The sequence below is a fragment of the Argopecten irradians genome, chromosome 12 (genome assembly GCF_041381155.1).
Source record: "Argopecten irradians isolate NY chromosome 12, Ai_NY, whole genome shotgun sequence".
In the NCBI taxonomy this organism is placed as follows: Eukaryota; Metazoa; Mollusca; class Bivalvia; order Pectinida; family Pectinidae; genus Argopecten; species Argopecten irradians.
The window spans coordinates 16,893,826-16,913,355 of record NC_091145.1 but is presented as its reverse complement, the minus strand read 5'-3'; the positions used below and the strand labels follow the sequence as shown (position 1 = coordinate 16,913,355).

General features: G+C 37.2%; 2 protein-coding genes across 5 annotated transcripts in view; both read right to left on the bottom strand.

Annotated features, from left to right (window-relative positions):
* The window catches only part of LOC138336776 (uncharacterized), a 47,975-nt gene extending 39,330 nt beyond the window's left edge, over positions 1-8,645 (bottom strand). For all 4 annotated transcript variants that reach the window (XM_069286337.1, XM_069286339.1, XM_069286338.1 and 1 more), the window contains exon 1: positions 1,040-8,645. In XM_069286337.1, the coding sequence (XP_069142438.1) occupies positions 1,040-7,928 (6,889 nt within the window). In that variant the 5' untranslated portion in view covers positions 7,929-8,645. The remainder of the gene's footprint in view (positions 1-1,039) is intronic.
* Positions 8,646-14,969: 6,324 nt separating this feature from the next.
* On the bottom strand, positions 14,970-16,506 carry LOC138336765 (heterogeneous nuclear ribonucleoprotein A3 homolog 2-like). The gene has a single exon (XM_069286321.1). The coding sequence runs from the start codon at positions 16,374-16,376 to the stop codon at positions 15,438-15,440; it is 939 nt and encodes a 312-aa protein (XP_069142422.1). The 5' UTR covers positions 16,377-16,506; the 3' UTR covers positions 14,970-15,437.
* Positions 16,507-19,530: the final 3,024 nt, after the last annotated feature.

The following is a 19,530-nucleotide window of genomic DNA, read 5'->3' as shown; positions in this document are numbered from 1 at the left end:
GATATCATTCAGATTCACAATACACATCTATCAAGTAATGTTTGTAAGATAAAATCTGATGAGATATCTACACTGGCCCCTTGCACCAATCTGGGGAGGGGGAGGGGGGAAGAGAAAAAAGTTTTACCCTGTTTAAAAAGGGAAGTAACTCTAAGCAATGTACTTTTTTTTTAATAGTACTGTGATACCATTTGCCTTATATTTTTTTTTTAGAAAATTCTGATTCACTTTTTTGTTGTTGTAATGATAAAACCTCAACATCAAACATCATCTTTCAAACCTTTTGTGAATTTCAGAATAACCATGCCAGTTAAAATATGTGTTAATGTGCATTGGTTCGATTGCTTTATATCAAACTGCTGGACTTTTTAAGATTATGTTTTACATTCATATAAAGAGATTTAAAAAAAAAAAATTATCAGTTATATATTAACTGTAAAAAATGTAAGCAATCACATTCCAAAAACAAAATCATAAAATGTTAAAATTATACATAAAACAAAAATGCATCAAAAATGAATTAGGTAGATATATTATATAAAGCCAGACTAAATACACAAAGTTAAATGTTAATGAACAAACTCACTGCAACTCAAGTTAAACCATGCGCTGTTCATGCAGAAAAAATATATTAATCGATGGAATAGATTTGGCTTTTAAGCAGTATAGGGTGACCATAGTTACGCAGGAGTCGTTGCACTGCACATATCATCAAAGTCAATGTCAAAGCGAGAAGTACAAATTGTCCCTGGCAAGCATTTACATAAGGCTCACTCGGCAAATCTACAAGGTCACTTACTAGATTTTCTTCCCTTCAGAAAAGAAAAACCACTTTTCCCTTTGTTCTTAGAAGCAGAACTTTCTGTTTCCTTTAGATGGGAAGGAGTGTCTTTTTTCAAAGAGGATGTTCTCACTGGTTTTTCAGGGACAGGAGGGGCCTTTTTGGTACCCTTTTGTCCTTGAGGTTTGTCTGGTACAGAAGGGTTCCCTTTGGAGCCTTTCTGACGAGACTTGGAGGAGTCCTGCCTGGCACTCTTACCCTTATCGGGAGGGGAACTGCCCTCGGATGACACAGAACTCGCACGGGACGAGTTCGAGCCTGAAAACTCGGACGATCTTCTGGAATCCCCTGAAGTTTCACTTGCTGGTTTACCACTCTCCCTATCTCCAAACATTGCTTTTGACAAAACCGATTGTCCTTTTCGTGGGGAGCTTGGTTTGCCCCCTGGCGATGGAGGTGTACTTCCACTTGGAGACTTGCGTCCCCTTGGTGATGACGGTACACTCAGTTTTGGACTCGGTGATTTACAGCCTCGTGGTGACATCGGTGATTTACCAACTTTGGGTGAAAGTGGTCTGTTGTGTCTTGGAGGTGGTGACTTAGTAGTTTTTGGTGAAGGGGGCTTCCCTGTTTTAGGTGACGGTGGTTTAGCTGCCTTCTGTTGGTCCAATTTCACATTTATTTTCATTTCTCCTGTTGTAGACGTGTCCTGAAGATTATCCGGTTTGGCGGTAAGTCCATCGATTTCTTCCACACCGATTTCCTCTAATTTTGATGAGACTTGTGAGGCCAGTGAAGGACTATCAGGGACTGACCTTTGACCTTCCTCAAGTTTTTCTGGAGGTGGAACCTGTACTTTCAGTTTCCTTTTCCGTTGTGGTGGTTCCAATTTGTTTTCCTGTACTGGGTCTGTGTGTATTACTGTAGGAGACTGTGTTTCCTGTCCTGTAGGAAGTTTTGCCTCCTGCTTTCCAGTATCTGTAACTACAGACAGTTGAGCTGACTGGTCTAGCTTAGCTGTAGGAATTACTGTTGATGTTGTCACCTCATCTTCATCATCAAAACTAGTCTCTACATAAGCAGAGTCTTCCTTTCCTGAATTCAATTCTGAAGAAACTTTTCCTGGACATTGGACACCTGGAATTTGGATAAAAGGATTTTCCCTTTCTAATGGAACGTTTCCTGAGACAGTTTCACTGACGGTGTTTTCCTTCTCAGTGGGACTCGAACCACTACTGAACTTAGCCTCAAATTTTGCAGCATCAGAAATAATCTTGTTCACAATACTTGAAGATTCTTTCTTTTCTGAGGTCTCCAATTTTGACTTAATGTTGTCTACATTTTTGGTTTTCTTTGCCACGTTCCTCATACTTGTTCGAGATGTAGACTGTCTGATGATTTCAGACCTTAGGCTTCTACTGTCCAATGCACTAAGGTCTACAGTCTCACCTTTCGGTCCTGCAGACTTTCCGTGGGAGGTATCTTTTTTGTCGGATACATCATCTTTTGCCATTACATCGGTCATCTGTTCCTTACGCTCATCCTTGGGGGATTTTGGAGTAAGGCTGCTGGATAGAATTCTAGGTTTGGATGACACAGATATTTCACATTTCTTTGAGAATGACTCCTGTTTTCCAACTTTTACATTTCCATCCTTACGAATAAAAGGATTGTCTTTTAGTCTGTTGAGACGATCTTTAACAACCTCTTGTTTACCATTGTTCATTTTCATCTGCTTGGCAAAAACAGGATCATATTCCTGCATCAGTTCCGGTTTCTCAGCTGACCATGGAGAAGTAGGCGATTTGGGAGAAGTAGGCATTTGTAGTTGAGTTGTTGCCTTCCTTTTTGGCAACAACGCTGGGGGCGGTGATTTAGCGTGACCTTTGTTGCTATGGCTACCAAGACTTGCCATTCCAGAGAAAGATGAGCGTGGTGAAGTTACAGTTGATGATGTAGTTGATGATGAATCTTTAGTATCCATGCTGTGTTCCAGTGCCTTAGGAGATTGTGGTCCAACAGTCGTTGTCAATAATGTACAACTACTTCCAACAGGTATTTTACCAGGTGACAGTGGCCCTGTAGTATCAATAGCCTTTGCAGCCACTGATCCACGTCCTCTGTCAGATGGAATTTCTGAATTTTGAGTGTCAGCCTTCGGCAGAATTTTATTGAAGTTGAAGACAGATGAATCGAGAGAAGCAGCACTTTGTCCACTTGCATGAAAATCATAGCCGTCCCCTTCTGCCACGATTGAAGAGGGTCTGGACGACGGCCTATTGGACCCATGCTTTGTACGACGTTTAGGCAGTGTTTGTGGGGGAACCTTTTTCCCTACACTTTGGGACGAGAAGGATATATCACTAGTACCAGTAATGTTTGACCATGAGCTTGTTGATTTGCTAGTGTTGGTTTGATCTTGGGTATTTTCCTGGTCAGTACTTTTAACTAACCCATCCATAGAATGATTGGTGTCTCTATCCTCTTTAGATTCCTTAGCCGTATCACAATAGGTACTAGATTTTTGTTGTCCTCCTAGTTTCACCTGTTCAGGTGCTACAAGTTCAAGCTTCACTTCCTCAGCAACAGCATATTCTGGTGTAATTTTGTCGGTAAGTATGACGACGGTGTCCACCTTTGAAACAGACTCATCAACTTGTTTTGTTGAAACATGATTTGGATTCGTAAGTTCAGGTGTCATAACTTTAAGCTTTACTTCCTCAACAACAGCATATTCTGGTGTAAGTTTGTCAGCAACTACGATAATGGCGTCCACTTTTGAAACAGACCCATCAACTTGTTCTGATGAAAGATGATTTGGATTTGTTTGTTCTGATGAAGATTGTTCAAGCTTGACCTCGTCAGATGAATGATGCCGGAGTTTCACTTCCTCAGTGACAGCAATTTCCTGTGTGATTTTATCTTTAACAATGCGGACAGGGTCTACTTTTGAAACACTCTGAAATGCTGTTTGTGTCAGTGAAAGCTGTTCTGATTTCATTTGCTTCATTGTATTTTGTCCTTCCTCATTGTGAACAGATATCCCTTCTTTTACAAGATCGCGACCATGTTTATGTTCAACCTGAGCACCGATCTCCTTCACACTAACATCATATTGAGCACTGTGGTCAGCTGTGGTAGGGATTGTCTGAATCCCGAACTCTTTGCTGTCAGGAGTTAGCAAAGTGTCTGTCTGAGTCCACTTGTCAAATTTGAGAGGCATAGTTTGGACATGTGCACTGGCTTTGTCTACTGTCAGCCATGCCTCAGCGTCTGTCTGAATGGAAATTTCAGTAGTTCCGATAAAATCTTTTTGAGCAGAGTTGTCTACCTTTGATATTACATCCCTCATTTGACGAAATTTCATGGATTCGTTATTGTTTTCCTCATTTTTAAAATCCATTTCTTTTATTTCAATGAATTCCTCCGTCGGATACACACTGATTTCCTCACTCTGCATATAAACTTCCTGCTGGTCAATTTCCACTTCCTGTTCCTCAAGTTCTAACATTTGTTCCGGCATATCGTCCTTTTCACACCTCAATAATTCCTCCTCTAACTGGTATACAACACGTCCTTCCATATCGTCAGGGCTCTGTTCGCCAATATCCAAAGACATCCCCGTCGTAGCTGCTAATTCACTGAAAATATCGACGGTATCATTCCCATCCAATGTCTCGCAAGTTTTTGTCTCATTTTTGATATTGGCATCTAGAACACTTTGTCGATATTTCAACGCATTATTTTGATCATCGTGAATTGTTGTGCTATCATCAGATGCTGTAGCAAAGTCATCCTCACTTGCAGTGCCAGTGTCAGAAAATGTCACACCATTAGATGCTGGCACAACTTGCTTTTCTGAAACTGATTCGCCCGTTTCTGACTTTGGTTGTTCATCATTCTGCGTCTCGCTTTTCTGTGAAGCCTCGTTCGACTCTGAACTAAAGCCATGAAGGAGCGAGTTAAATTTACTCCTAAACCAAGAGGTTTTTTCTGGACTTTTTGGTTCCTGCGATCCCACATTTGTTTCAATAACAGCGGTAAAATTTGATTCAATGTTTATTTCTTCAGTGGGGGTGTTATCAACTGAAGTTTCAGATGGAATTTCATACTCTTCCTTTTCCTCCTGAACATCATTTCCTGTTTCATCCACAGCTTGTGTATAACTTTCTTCCTTGTTTTCAAAGCCAAAATTATTGTTCAGTGCCTCAGAACTTTCAACAGATTTATCTTCTAAAGGTGAATTGCTATTTCCTTTAGTTTCACAATCCTGAAAGTCGTCAACAGTTGTTTGATCTTGTTCAAGAGGCCAGTCAATGTCTGTTTCTAAAACAGGCTTTGGGTTAATTTTGGCAATGTCCTTTTCGGCCACTTTTTCAATGCTTTCCTTTTGTCCTTTCTTTCCTTTGGACTTTTTACTCTTGGATTTTTTCTTGTTTTTTGAATCCAGTTGTTTTCCTTTCACAGATTGTTGCAGTTCAGTAACCAGAGTTTCACCTTTTTGTATGGTGTCTGTTTTTTGCTGACCTTTAACCTTTGTTTCACCTTTTTGTGTTTTGTCTGTTTTATTCTGACCTTTAACATTAATTTCACCTTTTTGTATGTTGTCCATTTTTTGCTGACATTTAACCTTAGTTTCACCTTTTTGTGTTTTGTCCATTTTTTGCTGAACTTTAACCTTAGTTTCACTTTTTTGTATTTGGTCCGTTTTATGCTGACTTTTAACCTTAGTTTCACCTTTCTGTGTTATGTTCGTTTTTTGCTGACCTTTAACCTTGGTTTCATCTTTCTGTATAGTGCCTGTTTCTTGCACAGTTTTGTCCGACTCTGGACTTTGATCTGGTTGTTCATTGTTTTGAAGTGAAATGTCAACATTGTGAGTTCCATGTAATAAATCTGATTTTAACCTCTCCCTTCCTTCCAGTTCCGAGCTCTCTACATTTTCACTATGAACAATGTTCTCCTCTATAACACCGCTCTCCTTTGTCCACTTATCCTCTAAACTTACTTCCACATCTGGCATTTTCTCCATTTCACCATGCTCTTGGTCAAGGAATTCAAAATTTTCTACAATGACCATGTCCTCATTTTCAGGTGTAACCATGCCAACACTTTCTGTAACTAGGTCAGGAATCACAGTTGTTATGGCAGTACTAGGCTGTACAGATGAACTATCCACAGAATCTTCACCACTGGTACTAGACTGCTGTCTGGCACCCCGATTTCTGTTTCTCCTAATTTCTGGCACATCAATGTTAATTTTTCGCTCCCTTCTCGGTCGGCCATTTGTAGTTGTTTCCGCTGATTCAACACCTGTGTTCTCTGATCCATACAACATTGATGTTAGCGTTGGCTTTTCTCGGTTTATCAAAGGTTGTCTGTTTGAGACATAGGAACCAGAATTTGTATTGTTCGAACCACCAAATAGGCTGTCCAGTCTCTGGTCAAGTGGTATTTGATCAGAAACAGTTGTACTAGGGTTCTCTGTAAATTCACTATACCCAAAGTCATAATTTTCAGTCGTGGTCTCATAACGGTCATTTTCCATCACATTTGTTGATTGTACATCAGGAGCGCCGAATAAAGTGTCTAATTTTTGGTCAAGTTCAGATTTCACAGAATTTTTTCTGATGTTACTTTGTTCTGAGCCATAAAATTCATAATCTTGGACATTTGTTGACAAAACATCAGGTACAATGAACGATTGGTCTCTACTTCTATCTATTATGGAGCCTGATGGTTTTACTTTCCTCACATTCGGGTCTTCAGTTTTTCTTCTGTTGATTATGATCTGATCTGACCTGTTTCTAATTGACGGCATTTCTGTCTTTACCGATCTAGATGATCGTGATGATGTAAATGAAGGTCTGTTTGTTGTGGTAACAGAGGTATTGAATAACTCATCCAGTCTCCTCTCAGCCTCTTCACTCAAACCAATTTTTTTCCGTTCGGTAGGCAAAGACGATGATAAAGCACTTGGATCATTTCTAGTGTAATCCGTAGATGAAAAGCTTCTTTGGGTATAAGGTTGTTCCCTCGTTCTGTATGAATCCCTTCCAGGTGTATATCTATCACTATATCTAGGCGTTGTGTTAGACATGACCCGAGAGGAACCTCCACGTTCATATGCGCTTCTGTTGGACAACACTGAAGTACTCTCGTTTGAACCTCTCGATGAAGAAAATATATTGTCCAGGGCAGAATCAATCCTTTTTTGTCTCTCCTCGGGTGATACCCTGTCAGTACCTCTCGTATAAGTTCTATCATACCCTGAGTCCAGTCGAGAAACGCTTGGATCAGCGTAATTAACTGGTTCTTGATGAGATGAAAAGGAACGTAATAATGGTTGTCTACTCCTATCCCTTGAGAAGGATTTTCGTATTGTTGTTCCATAACTGTTAGGATTCTCAAATGTTTCACCGTAATTCATTCCGAGGAAATCAGAGCTATAAGACGGAAACATACTGGTATCTATACCACTGTCTCCACCGTCCCCCGAAGGATCCTCATAATCCGCACCACCTGAGGACCAGGCCCTGGATAGGGAGAATGATTTTAAAGTTCCATCTGTTCTAGGGGAGGTTTTATTACCATATCTACCAACATCTCCAAATAAACTTCGTTTGAAATCTTCTATGTTGTCATCATCCTCATTGTAACTATCATCCCCTTCCTTATAATGTTCATCAATGTTTCCCGTTTGATACGACATGATTTGTTCTGTGGGCTCAAACTCAGCGGCCGTCAGTGCAGCGTCAGACACAGTTGTAGCACTACGTGATCTCAGTAAATGTTTTGGTCTGTCGTCATCTCCTTCATCTTCAGACAAAGACGACCTCGTACTCTGTGACTCTGTCTGTAAAGACTTTGATGAATAGGATTTGGGTTTAACACCACCAAGCTGATCAATTCTACCTAAACTCCCATACAAACTGGGAGAGCTTTCTGGAGAAAAGTTACTGTACGAACGTCGTGTTGGCGATAGAGGCGTTCCAGATTTTTCCCCTGTCAGAGATCTAAGTTTCTGATATCCTTGAATGCGTAGTTTTTCTATTTTCTTCAGTCGCTCAAGCCTGTCATTTGTGCTGTCCCCGGTGTGTTGAGCTAAGTCATTTAAGGCCTTTGAATGTTCCTCAGACCTAGACATATTCACAATATCACATTTCTCTTCCAAGTGTCAAATATGCTTTCATACCTTTGAAGTACAGAGCGATTATCTCCCGTTACAGAACAACATGTAATAGTTATGTCTTCTTTACTTATGCGAGAATGTCTTTAAAGCACTCACAGCAGGATATTGAGAAACCACGTTTCAGGTTGACCATGCAACAGGTTTACAATATTTACCATTAAATGTCCTCTGTAAACCCAGTAGTCGGACAGTTCTGTTGTGTATTGTTGAGTTACTACTTCCTGTTCACTGAATAAGTCAATGTATTCCAGCTTATGTTTCACCAATACCAAGTCCTGACGGTATACACACCTCCATTTGTAGGTCTCTTAACACCTCACCAACATTAGCCGGCTTGTATAGGCCAGGCATTATAGTTGTTAGACTTGTTTAAGTCTCCTCACCTCGATGTCAACTCAACTGTGACCAACGATCAACTCCATTCAAAACAACATTCTCGCACTGCAAAAAGTGCAAGTCCGCTCCTATACATAGAAAACACTGCCTACACACATAGCTGGTGTCTGTTCGCCTTATGTTGGCGGGACATTTACCTGTACGTTTAGCCTACTCTACAGAAATGGCTACTCGAGTAGGAATATGGGAAACCAGTCTATAATTGATAAGCCTACCTCAGCTACCATCAAAAACTTGAGTTAGCGTTAAATCAATGTGTATAATCACCCCTGTAAAACTTCCCCAAGGCTTTACCTGTACAGGTGAATGGTGGGATGGTACAATGGCCTGTGTAATTCACACAAATCTCTATATGTCGGTTTCATTTGAGGTATCTCTATTACATGTAATTTATTGTATACAGGTAATATAGCATACCTAGAAAGTTTGAACAGGTGATTAAATACTTGGTTGGTCAAAACATACAAATACACCTGGAAAGTATGAACAGGTGAATTAATTAAACTAATTAGTTTTCTCTGTCCTCACGTATTACCAATCTATTTTAGTCTCTTTCCAATACTTTTCAAATGACAGCTTTGTTTTGAAAACTTACAACCATGCAATACAACCTGTATTGGATAGATTCGGAATGAATGAAATCCCTAGTTTACCCAACAACAATATATCTATCTTTATTACACCAGTTTTATATTACTTATTATTGTCAGAGTTAGCAACTACAGACAAACCTGCCTATAAAGACCAACCAAGGGAAAAGTGGTCGCTTTGGCCAGGTGGTCTTTATACACAGGTTAAATTAGTGATATAAATGGTCATTTTGGACCTTTAAAAAGTGGTCCTAATAAGCATGTGGTCTTTACACAGAGGTGGATGCGATTACATAAAACAAGTATCACTCCAGCTGCTATTATATGCTTAGTGATATTATTTTAGAGTTTTAAAGTTGATTTCCACCTCTATACAGTAGATCATGATCATTTCCCTATTTTCACAATTAATCCATCATTTCTCTATTTTCACAATCCATCATTTCCCTATTTTCACAATCCATCATTTCCCTATTTTCACAATCCATCATTTCCCTATTTTCACAATTCATCATTTCCCTATTTTCACAATCCATCATTTCCCTATTTTCACAATTCATCATTTCCATATTTTCACAATCCATCATTTCCCTATTTTCACAATTCATCATTTCCCTATTTTCACAATTCATCATTTCCCTATTTTCACAATTCATCATTTCCCTATTTTCACAATCCATCATTTCTCTAATTTTACAATTTATCATATCCCATTTCACAACCAACCATTTCCCTATTTTCACAATCCATCATTTCCCTATTTTTACAATTCATCATATCCCATTTTCACAACCAATCATATCCCATTTTCACAATCAATCATTTCCCTATTTTCACAATTCATCATTTCCTAATTTTCACAATCCAATTACATTTCCCTATTTCATTTTCCTGTTCTCACAATACATGAACATTTCCCTTATTTCATAATCCATCATTTTACATTTTTTTCTCTAGTCTAGTTATAGTTTAGTGATCATCATTCTACCAGCCTCTAAAGTGTTACGGTAATATGTTGTTTATGTTATCTTTCTTAGAGAATCAAAAGAATTTAGGTTATTCAATATTTGGTAAACTCTGTCTATGAAGAGAATGGATTCAAACTACTATACCATACATCTCCTGAGATTTTACCCTTTCCAACCATATCTAGGTCAAAGTTGATCTAATGTGTGTCTAATATAATATCAAAGATAGACCTTATTTTGATTTTGCTTCCCTTAAAATATGTCTTGTGAAGCAGGAGACCAAAATTAACTGTCTTAAGTATTAACAATGAATGAAAAGTTGGTAACAGCACACTGGTAAAACCAATGAGAATTATTAAAAATATGACAATTCAGCAATTTCAAGAGGTGCTTTTTAACCAACTGGTAAGAAATACCGAAACACTCAAGCATGATTTAACTTCAAACACAACAGACAGACAAAATAAAGCCCCAAGCATACACATGATGTTCTAGAACCTTATACATGTGGGTTATAAGGGAGTTTGGAAACCATTTTCCTCAAACCTTTCGACCTCAGATAAGCCTGTTTTAATATACATGTGCATATTTATAGCATACGCCAAGGGTAAGATAGCTCCATGTTACAATAGTTGCATGTTGATATTCTAAGATGTATTTATTTAACAAGGTACATGTACTGACATCAAGTCATTTAAAGATTTCACCTATTATAGACCGCTGTGACCTTGAATGAAGGTTATTGTGATTTATTTGATCAAATATGGTAGCCTATCATTCTAGCATTGCTACAGATTAATGTTAAAAGTCTCTGGACCCACACGTTATTAACATGTTATTTAAAGATGAGTCAATTTTACCCGTGACATTGAAGAAATATGGAGGTCATTCTCTTAAGGACAAATATTGAATCCATATTATGGCTCTCAAGGTGTAGTAGAAAAGGAGATTTAAATATTCTATTGGACCAATGTAATCTTAAATGAGTATCAAGACCTTTCATTTGAAAAAAAAAATCTTCCCCCTAATGTTCTACAATTTTGACTTTCAATAGAGGTCAAAATAATAAATTGAAACAAATTATAACCAATCAGGCTACAGCTGGACAATTATCAGGTGTCTAATTAGACAACTAGTTAATCATTAAAATAAGTAGCACCCCTCCCCTTTTCTGGAGACGAGTTGAAATTGTATAAATACACTCATCCCATGGATTTAACAATGTTTTACAAGACGCATTGCCTCTAACATTAGCATTGTATCCCATATCATATGAACTTGAGTCTTTTACATGTGAATCACAACATAATAATGTGTCCAAAGGCTAAATGGCACATGCATTTTACAGTAACAAATTAATGTACCATGAGAACAGAAAGATTTAAGTCCCAGTTCCATAAGCTAGAGCCTTTTTGTCATATTGAGGTCAAAGGTCAAATAATAGGTCACAATGACCTGGTTTTGGTACAGAACAGACTGTCTCACCAATGTGGTCAGTAAACTTTGTCCAAATTATTCAGACATTCTATTGTCTTTAAAGGGACAATTCAATGAAACTAATTTTGTTATATAATCATGAAGCAAAATATTACATAAATGTATTGTTTGATATTCCTTATGAAACATATAAAAAGAAATATTGACAAATTCCACAACATTGTTAAGCATTTTGATTGATACCGTTGTAATTACAAATCGTTGATCTATATGATTAAGCAGGTGCAACATGTATTCTGTACCCATACCCGAGCCAAAGTCACATACATTACACAAATGCAATACATAACCACTGAGGAGTTGGTGAAATTAATTTTAGACAAAATCATGCATCTAATGAGGTGAACACACTAGTGTAAGAGCGATTTGAGTAGTTCAAGACTCAGTTCTTTACTACACTGGCAAGGACCAGGGTTCCGCATACAAGACATCCGACCACTATATGTAATGGCGGACCACAGACAGTAAGTGAGTTTGAACATTTCACATACATTTTACTACAGTGGGCTTTTCTGGCATATAGTAAAACCAACTAATCCAATTTCTATTAGAACTGGTTTGTTTCCGATACATGTGCAAATTTTAATGTACTCTTAGACTGAATTGTCCCTTTAAATAAAGAGCATTTTTCCTATCTGCACAATAAACTATCCCTGTCAACAGGTGGCCCTGGTTTCAGCTTATTTAACCATGTTATTTATCAGGAGTAACTGTGGTTAAGCTGATCTTGATTACCTCCAGCCATAGTTAACAATGGTTATAAGCTGATGTCAATATCCTCCAACCATAGTTAACACTGATTAAGCTGATGTCGATATCCTTCAACCATAGTTAACCATGGTTATAAGCTGATGTTGACATCCTCCAACCATAGTTAACCCTGGTTAAGCTGATGTCGATATCCTCCAACCATAGTTAACCCTGGTTAAGCTGATGTCAATATCCTCCAACCATAGTTAACCCTGATTAAGCTGATGTCGATATCCTCCAACCATAGTTAACCCTGATGTCAATATCCTGGACCTTCAACCATAGTTAACCATGGTTATAAGCTGATGTCGACATCCTCCAACCATAGTTAACCCTGGTTAAGCTGATGTCGATATCCTCCAACCATAGTTAACCCTGATTAAGCTGATGTCGATATCCTCCAACCATAGTTAACCCTGATTAAGCTGATGTCGACATCCTCCAACCATAGTTAACCATGGTTAAGCTGATGTTGACATCCTCCAACCATAGTTTACAATGGTTAAGCTGATGTTGACATCCTCCAAACATAGTAAAAAAAATACTGTTTAAGTATCACAGCATAATACAAATAAAATAAAAGTTGTTGTGTTCAAGAGGCAAAAAAAATCATCCAATCATAGTTAACCATGGTTAAGCTGATGTCGATATCCTTCAACCATAGTTAACCATGGTTCAGCTGATGTCTATATCCTGCAACCAGTTAACCATGGTTAAGCTGATGTCTATATCCCGCAACCATAGTTAACCATATATATGCATGGTTCAGCTGATGTCTATATCCTGCAAACATAGTTAACCATGGCCATAAGCTGATGTTTGTATTGTACAACTTCAACCATGAAAACATCTTCAGGATAAGACAATAAGTACAACCATGGTCAACCATGACTATACATGATTTATCTTATTAAGACCAAATGGTTAATCATAGTTACAATTGTAATTGCCTTTCAATAAGACACAAAATATTGAGGAATTGATAGCTAAACATAGCTCCATACACATGCATGTCATAAAACATTGTTTTTATGACGTAAACAGGTAATGTGAAATTGTGTAGTTGTAGTCTACACGTACAGTTGAATAACCTCTCTATTCAAGACACAAAAAATGATCATTATCATTGTTGCCATTATATTACCAAAATCATATTTTAGCATATTTCAGGTTAATAATTGTATTAAATAGCATTTTCTTCAAGCCTTTTGACAAAGTGACTCCTACTACTCTTAACAGGGTTCTCGTTAAAAGCCAGTTGCCGGCAAAAACAGTCATCTACTTCCTTGTTTATAACTGGCTATTTTGTCAGAAATAAGTATTGGCCATCATAAGGGCCAGCAACCCCCAACCACCATTAATTTTCAACCATCTATTAAAAAACTTAGCGAGAACCCTGCTTAATTTGCTTAAAATAAATTTTGCACCGACGTTAAATTGTATAAACTTTCTCATAAAGCAATGTTTTGCCATGTACCTGGTATATGCATCAAATTCTCCACAAACAGTTCTTTTATACTATGATTTTACAGATTTTGAAAGTTATTGCTCGACAATTTCTCTTAAAATTTTCAAATTGGGATGTAGTTTCTATTTTGTGATTCAACCCTTGCCTATAATTAAAGAGTTACCTCCCTTAACTGAACCAGTGATACTGAATAGTGCAATATCAGCATGAGCAGTTTATAATCTTCATTTCTTTTCAACAGCATTTAGTTTGTATATACTACAATATCCTACACTTTACCAACAGTCCTTGGCTCATGCTACCCATTCGCATTTTCGTTAATAACAAATTGAAAAGTTAGCGTGAGCCCAGAACACTCAAATTATATTTTGTCAATAAATATATTTTACATGTCTAGGTTTTATATAATTACATTTTCTTTTCAAAAGAAATTGTTAGAAATGAATTGTACATATTACAATATCCCACACTTTACCAAAACTCAAATAATATTTTGGCAATCAATTTATATGCTGTACATGTCTAGGTTTTATTCAATTATGTTTACATTTGTGATCACTGATCATCACTTGTCATCCTGGTCCAACTTCTTAACGATTTAAATGTAGAAACCCTTCAAAACGAGTTCAGAATTTAAATATACTGGTATTACCAGAAAACCATCAAAAATAAATCCATGTTGCTCCCCTTAAATTGTCCGTTTGTAGTAGAGTGGATATATACTCAGATATATATATATGGTGTTTCTATTAACAGCTTTCAAAGTAACACATTATGTGTTAAATTTTCAATTCATAATTTGTTTTTTGGAATGCCTTACTCTGTAAACAGCCAGTAAACCTGAAGACCCAAATGTAGTTCTAGCATCATTAGCAGAAACACTACATATATTCATTATTGAGTAAACCAACTTCTTTTTGGGGACTTGAGACCTTTTTGTGTCGACCCAGAGATTGAATTTCATGTTTTGTAGTTTCTACTGTTATGTTTATACAATAGTTACAACAGTAACTTGTGATTGGCCTCATCTCCCACAAAAACATGCTGGTTTACCATAGACCAAATTTGACATAATACAGGGTTTTCAAGATACCAAAATGACATGGAGAAAGTATGATTTACCATCGATTAGTCCCAGCTTCCATTCAATGTGATGTCTGCAAAAATGTCACAATCACTGGAAGGTGGAACTAATCAATGGCAAATCATACATTACCCACATCATTTTTTTGGTATCGAGAAACCTCCATATTAGAGTAAAGTACAAAAATAGTTCTTGGCAAAACTATTTAAACTTGGAAGTTACACAATATTCTAAACACAGATCTATGAAATGACAAATCTTTTAATTTGCTAGACAAAAATGATTCAGCATACACAAATAGATTTTCAGAATGTTTTGTTATTTCAATGTCTAGATTTATATGATAAATTTGAGATGATTCATGATTCAATTGTAAAATGAAATGTTTTTGACGCAAATTAGTTTCTTCACAATGCATGTCCAACATTGGACAGCAATAAAAATTGCTGGCACATATATAATTATGACCAGTCTTGCACACTCGAATGTCAAACTGAATGAATAAACCATCTGCGGCATGGACCATACTCGGTGGCAATATCTAAACTGTTTTTGAGGCTTGTTTCAGTTCTGTATCGTGGTTGACAAAATTTAAACAACACAGTTTGTGTACAACATAATATGTTGTACCACTCACATAGAGTCTTTTTTCTCTTCACGAACAATACAAAATGATCTAATGAAGGAGTTCTAATGAGTTGATCTTATTGTTCATCGCCTGTTGTATCCGCCGCCGCCACCTCCTCGGTTGTAGCTACCGCCGGTGTTTCCATACGGCGTTGCTCGATGTCCGCCACCACCGCCGCCGCTCCTGTTCATGGCTCCACCTCCATAGTTGTCTCCGTATCCCTGACCGAATCCCTGCTGGTTGTATCCACCACCGTAGTTGTCATAACCACCACCACCACCACCACTGTTGTACTGCTGGGTGTATCCGTAGCCGCTACCACCACCCTGGTTGTAGTTGTCATAACCTCCTTGGCCATATCCACCACTTTGGTTGTAACCTCCCTGATTAAAACCACCACCGCCGCCTCCGCGACCACCTCCTCGTCCTCCACGACCTCCCATGCCTCCACGGCCTCCTCCTCGTCCACCTTCACCGGCGTCCTTTGGTAGGGCCTTCTTCACCTCAACTTCTTTCATTCCAATCTTGAATTTCTTTCTCAACACACACTTATCAACGGAATCATAGTCTTCAAATGAGACAAAGCAAAATTTCTTATTTTTACCAGTATTTTTGTCTTTGATTAAGTCAACAGATGTGATTTTTCCAAAACCTTGGAAAGTATCGCGAACCTCTTCTTCAGTCGTGTCTTCGTTCATCCCGCCAACAAACATTTTCACTACCGATAAGGAGGATTCGCCACTTTCCCTAGGCATTGCTCGTTTCGTTTCCACTTGCCTGCCATCGAGTTTGTGAGGTCGGTTTTCTTGTGCATTATCGGCACCTTCTTCTAATTCGTATGTGATGAATCCGAATCCCTTTGGTCGTTTGGTCTCGCGGTCTTTTATGACCACACAATCGCTCACAGCTCCGAACTGTTCAAAATGTGTTCGGAGGGAATCATCTGTAGTTTCAAAGCTCAACCCACCGATAAACAACTTTTTCAATTTGTCATCCGACTCCTGGCCACCCATATCATACATATTTGCAGTTTTTTAGAGTTCTTAATCACCGAAAAAATGTCCAATTCTTTGTGTGTGGAACTCGTGGCCCGGCAAAAATGTCTACCCACGCCGCTGATGACTTCCGGATGTGCGCAGAAAACGACTCAGTAGGAATTTTCGTCAACGTTAGCGAGGTGCTTTTCAACAGACACCGCTCAATGTCTGTAGGTCAAACGTCTTTCCGACGTGGCTGGAACGCTTCCTCAAAATCTTTTGTCTAAAAAACACGTGTTCATTCTTCACGGCTCCTTTGTTTCTGTAGACAAAGCGCCAACCCAATCGAAGAACTGGTATTTCAAAAAATAAAATGGTTTAGTCCACCACTACGTTTTCAAATATCAATGTCAGGTCAAAAACGTAGATTTAATTTATGCAAGAGACCGCCATTTTCTCCACGATTAACATTATTTCAAACTGAATCACGTGATCGTAAATGCCACTCCTTTTGATAAAAGCATATATTGATTTTACTTGTTTTACCTTGCGTTATACAATTCACTGTATGGTAAAATACAAATTATAGATATATATTTTTCTAAATCCAATTATTTTGTTAAATACCGGCATATAGATCTAGACTTGCACAAGTCCGCAAGTGATGAAAAGAATATTGAAATAAACGTTGCGTCGAGTTTCCCTTATCTGTGTATGCTGACCTCAAGACCTACACAAGCTTAATGTATCAAGTCATTAAAGTTTTTAAAAAGCATCGCAAGTTGTCATTAAATTGATAAGCCTAGCACAGTTACTCATATTCTCTCAGTAGCCTTCCATGGATCTATATATATATATATAATAAAAATAAAAGTCAACGACTTTCCTCTTGTACATTCACCATTTCATGATGGCTCTTCAGGAGTAGAAATGTTTATTTTTAATGACGTCACAAGGTACACACGTTTACATAACAATAATATGAAGTTGAGCCATTTTCTATTATGGCCTATTGAGAGTTGGTTTTAATATTTTTATAAGCTGATTTTCTTTGTTTTCCAACAAAACAGAGTCTGAAGAATGTAATTAATATAAAGGTATGACATTAAATTGATCACCTGCACAATCATGAACATGCTTATTGACATTCAAATTACGTAGAGAATATATGTAAATTCATTCAGGATTAGATAATTATTTACTTTTTCAAAAATGTGCAATTTTTCAACATGAAGTTTTCATAGCAACTGGTGCAATATATACATCAATTTAACCGTATAGTTCTTATTTTGTTAAGATATTATTATATCATTTAATCTTTTTTATTATTCTAAATTCATGTAGATCTATATCCATCTTTTATGTCAGGGCTTCAGTAAAAACATATCAAATGAATTATATTCGGCTAGAAATATATAGTTACAATTAATGAATTCAATCATTCACCCATGAAAATTAATAATGAACTACTTTTTTGAATCAGGAGTAAATCAAATGGGTCTTTATAGGTCAATTAAAGATTTAAAGAATTGCAACAGTTTGAGAATTATACTTGGATGGTTGATAAAAAGATCAAAATCAGGAAACAAAAATTATCAAGCTAATATACATAAACTTTCAATTAAAAGTAATCTGAAGGCTGCAGGGAGTGCTTGATGCTCAGTATATATATATATTATATGTATATATATACATGTATATCAGATTTTTTTTGTGAAAGTTTAGGAAAAAAAAAAGAACTTTAAAAAGTAAGAAGTCTGCATCGATAGACATCTGAAAATATGTAGTGATTGTGTTTCTGGTTGAATCATACCACCTGATGCCTACGGATGGATTAGAACATAAGTGCTGATGATGGTGGGCTAAAAAGGGAAGTAATCCCTCTCAGAAAATCACCTCAGAGAGGATTCATCGACATATTTTCTTTTTCTTTGATAAGGAATGTTCCCTGAACACTTTTTTTTTATCCCTGGCTATATGCCTTTAGTGTATATCTGCTATAAGAGGACACAAAAATGACTGACCGAAGGTAAATACTGCAGTCTCCCAATTTAAACCATTTAACAAATTCCTGCAGTCTCCCAATTTAAACCATTTAACAAATTCCTGCAGTGTGGTGCATACAGAATGATTAGTCTTGGATATATTTAGTTAGTGATATTAATCAATTATGGACCTTTGTTGAAGTCCATATAGTGTTACTGTTATATCACCTTGGAAGAATCAATGAATGACCATTGCAAGGCCATAGCCAAACGTCATTATTTTAGATTCTATCAAGGCGGTATAACACCATGTGAACTTTAATATAATCAAAGATCCTTCATTTTTATATTTGATAATTATGTAGTTCAAATTATGTAGTGACAAATATCAAAAAATCATTATCCTATGTATGTTAATTGCAAGAAGAACAATGGCCATGGGATGTCACCCTGAAGAACTCAAAATCACAGAAGAAACTTATTAACTTAATGTTTCTAAAAATGGAAATACCAAGTTGATATACTATATATAAAACAAAACACATGACCATTTATTAGCCTATGAGAACCAGAGGAAAATCAGAGCATATTATCTAATATTTCCTTGTAGGTCAGCTAGGGTATAGAAGCCACATTGACTGATCAAGTGGTGTCCCAACATTATCACCATAAGACCTCTGCCAGTGGGTCATGAGTTCGAATCCCATGTGAGTTTTGACCTCTGGACAGTTGTTTTTCTCTGGGTACTCCAGTTTCACTAAATGACCCTTACTGTTAATAGGACTTTAAAGCAATGGACCAAACCTTGTAAGATATACAGCTGACAGTGTTGTTCTACCTCAAAATAAAAGGTTGTAAAACAAGTCATATCTCTATAAAGATCTCTTTTGTTGGCCTAGATAGAAGCTTTCATAAAGAATTTTAATTTGGATGAAAACTGGAATACTAAGATAAACCCAAATGACTGGGCAAGTGACCACAGTATCATCATATCAGAACCCAGCCTGTCTTGGTGAAAGGTAATTATGCACTACCCTGTACCATCTGACCATTTTGTTACAAGTCATTCTAGTTCTGCAACCTCACAAATGAAGCAGGCGCTACACACATGAACTGGTAAGCTGTCAATTTGTTAATCACAAGCTGTCCTCCATTAGCAAATTTACATAAGATGACTGAATATTCAGTAATCTTTTTTAAGGACATAGAAGACT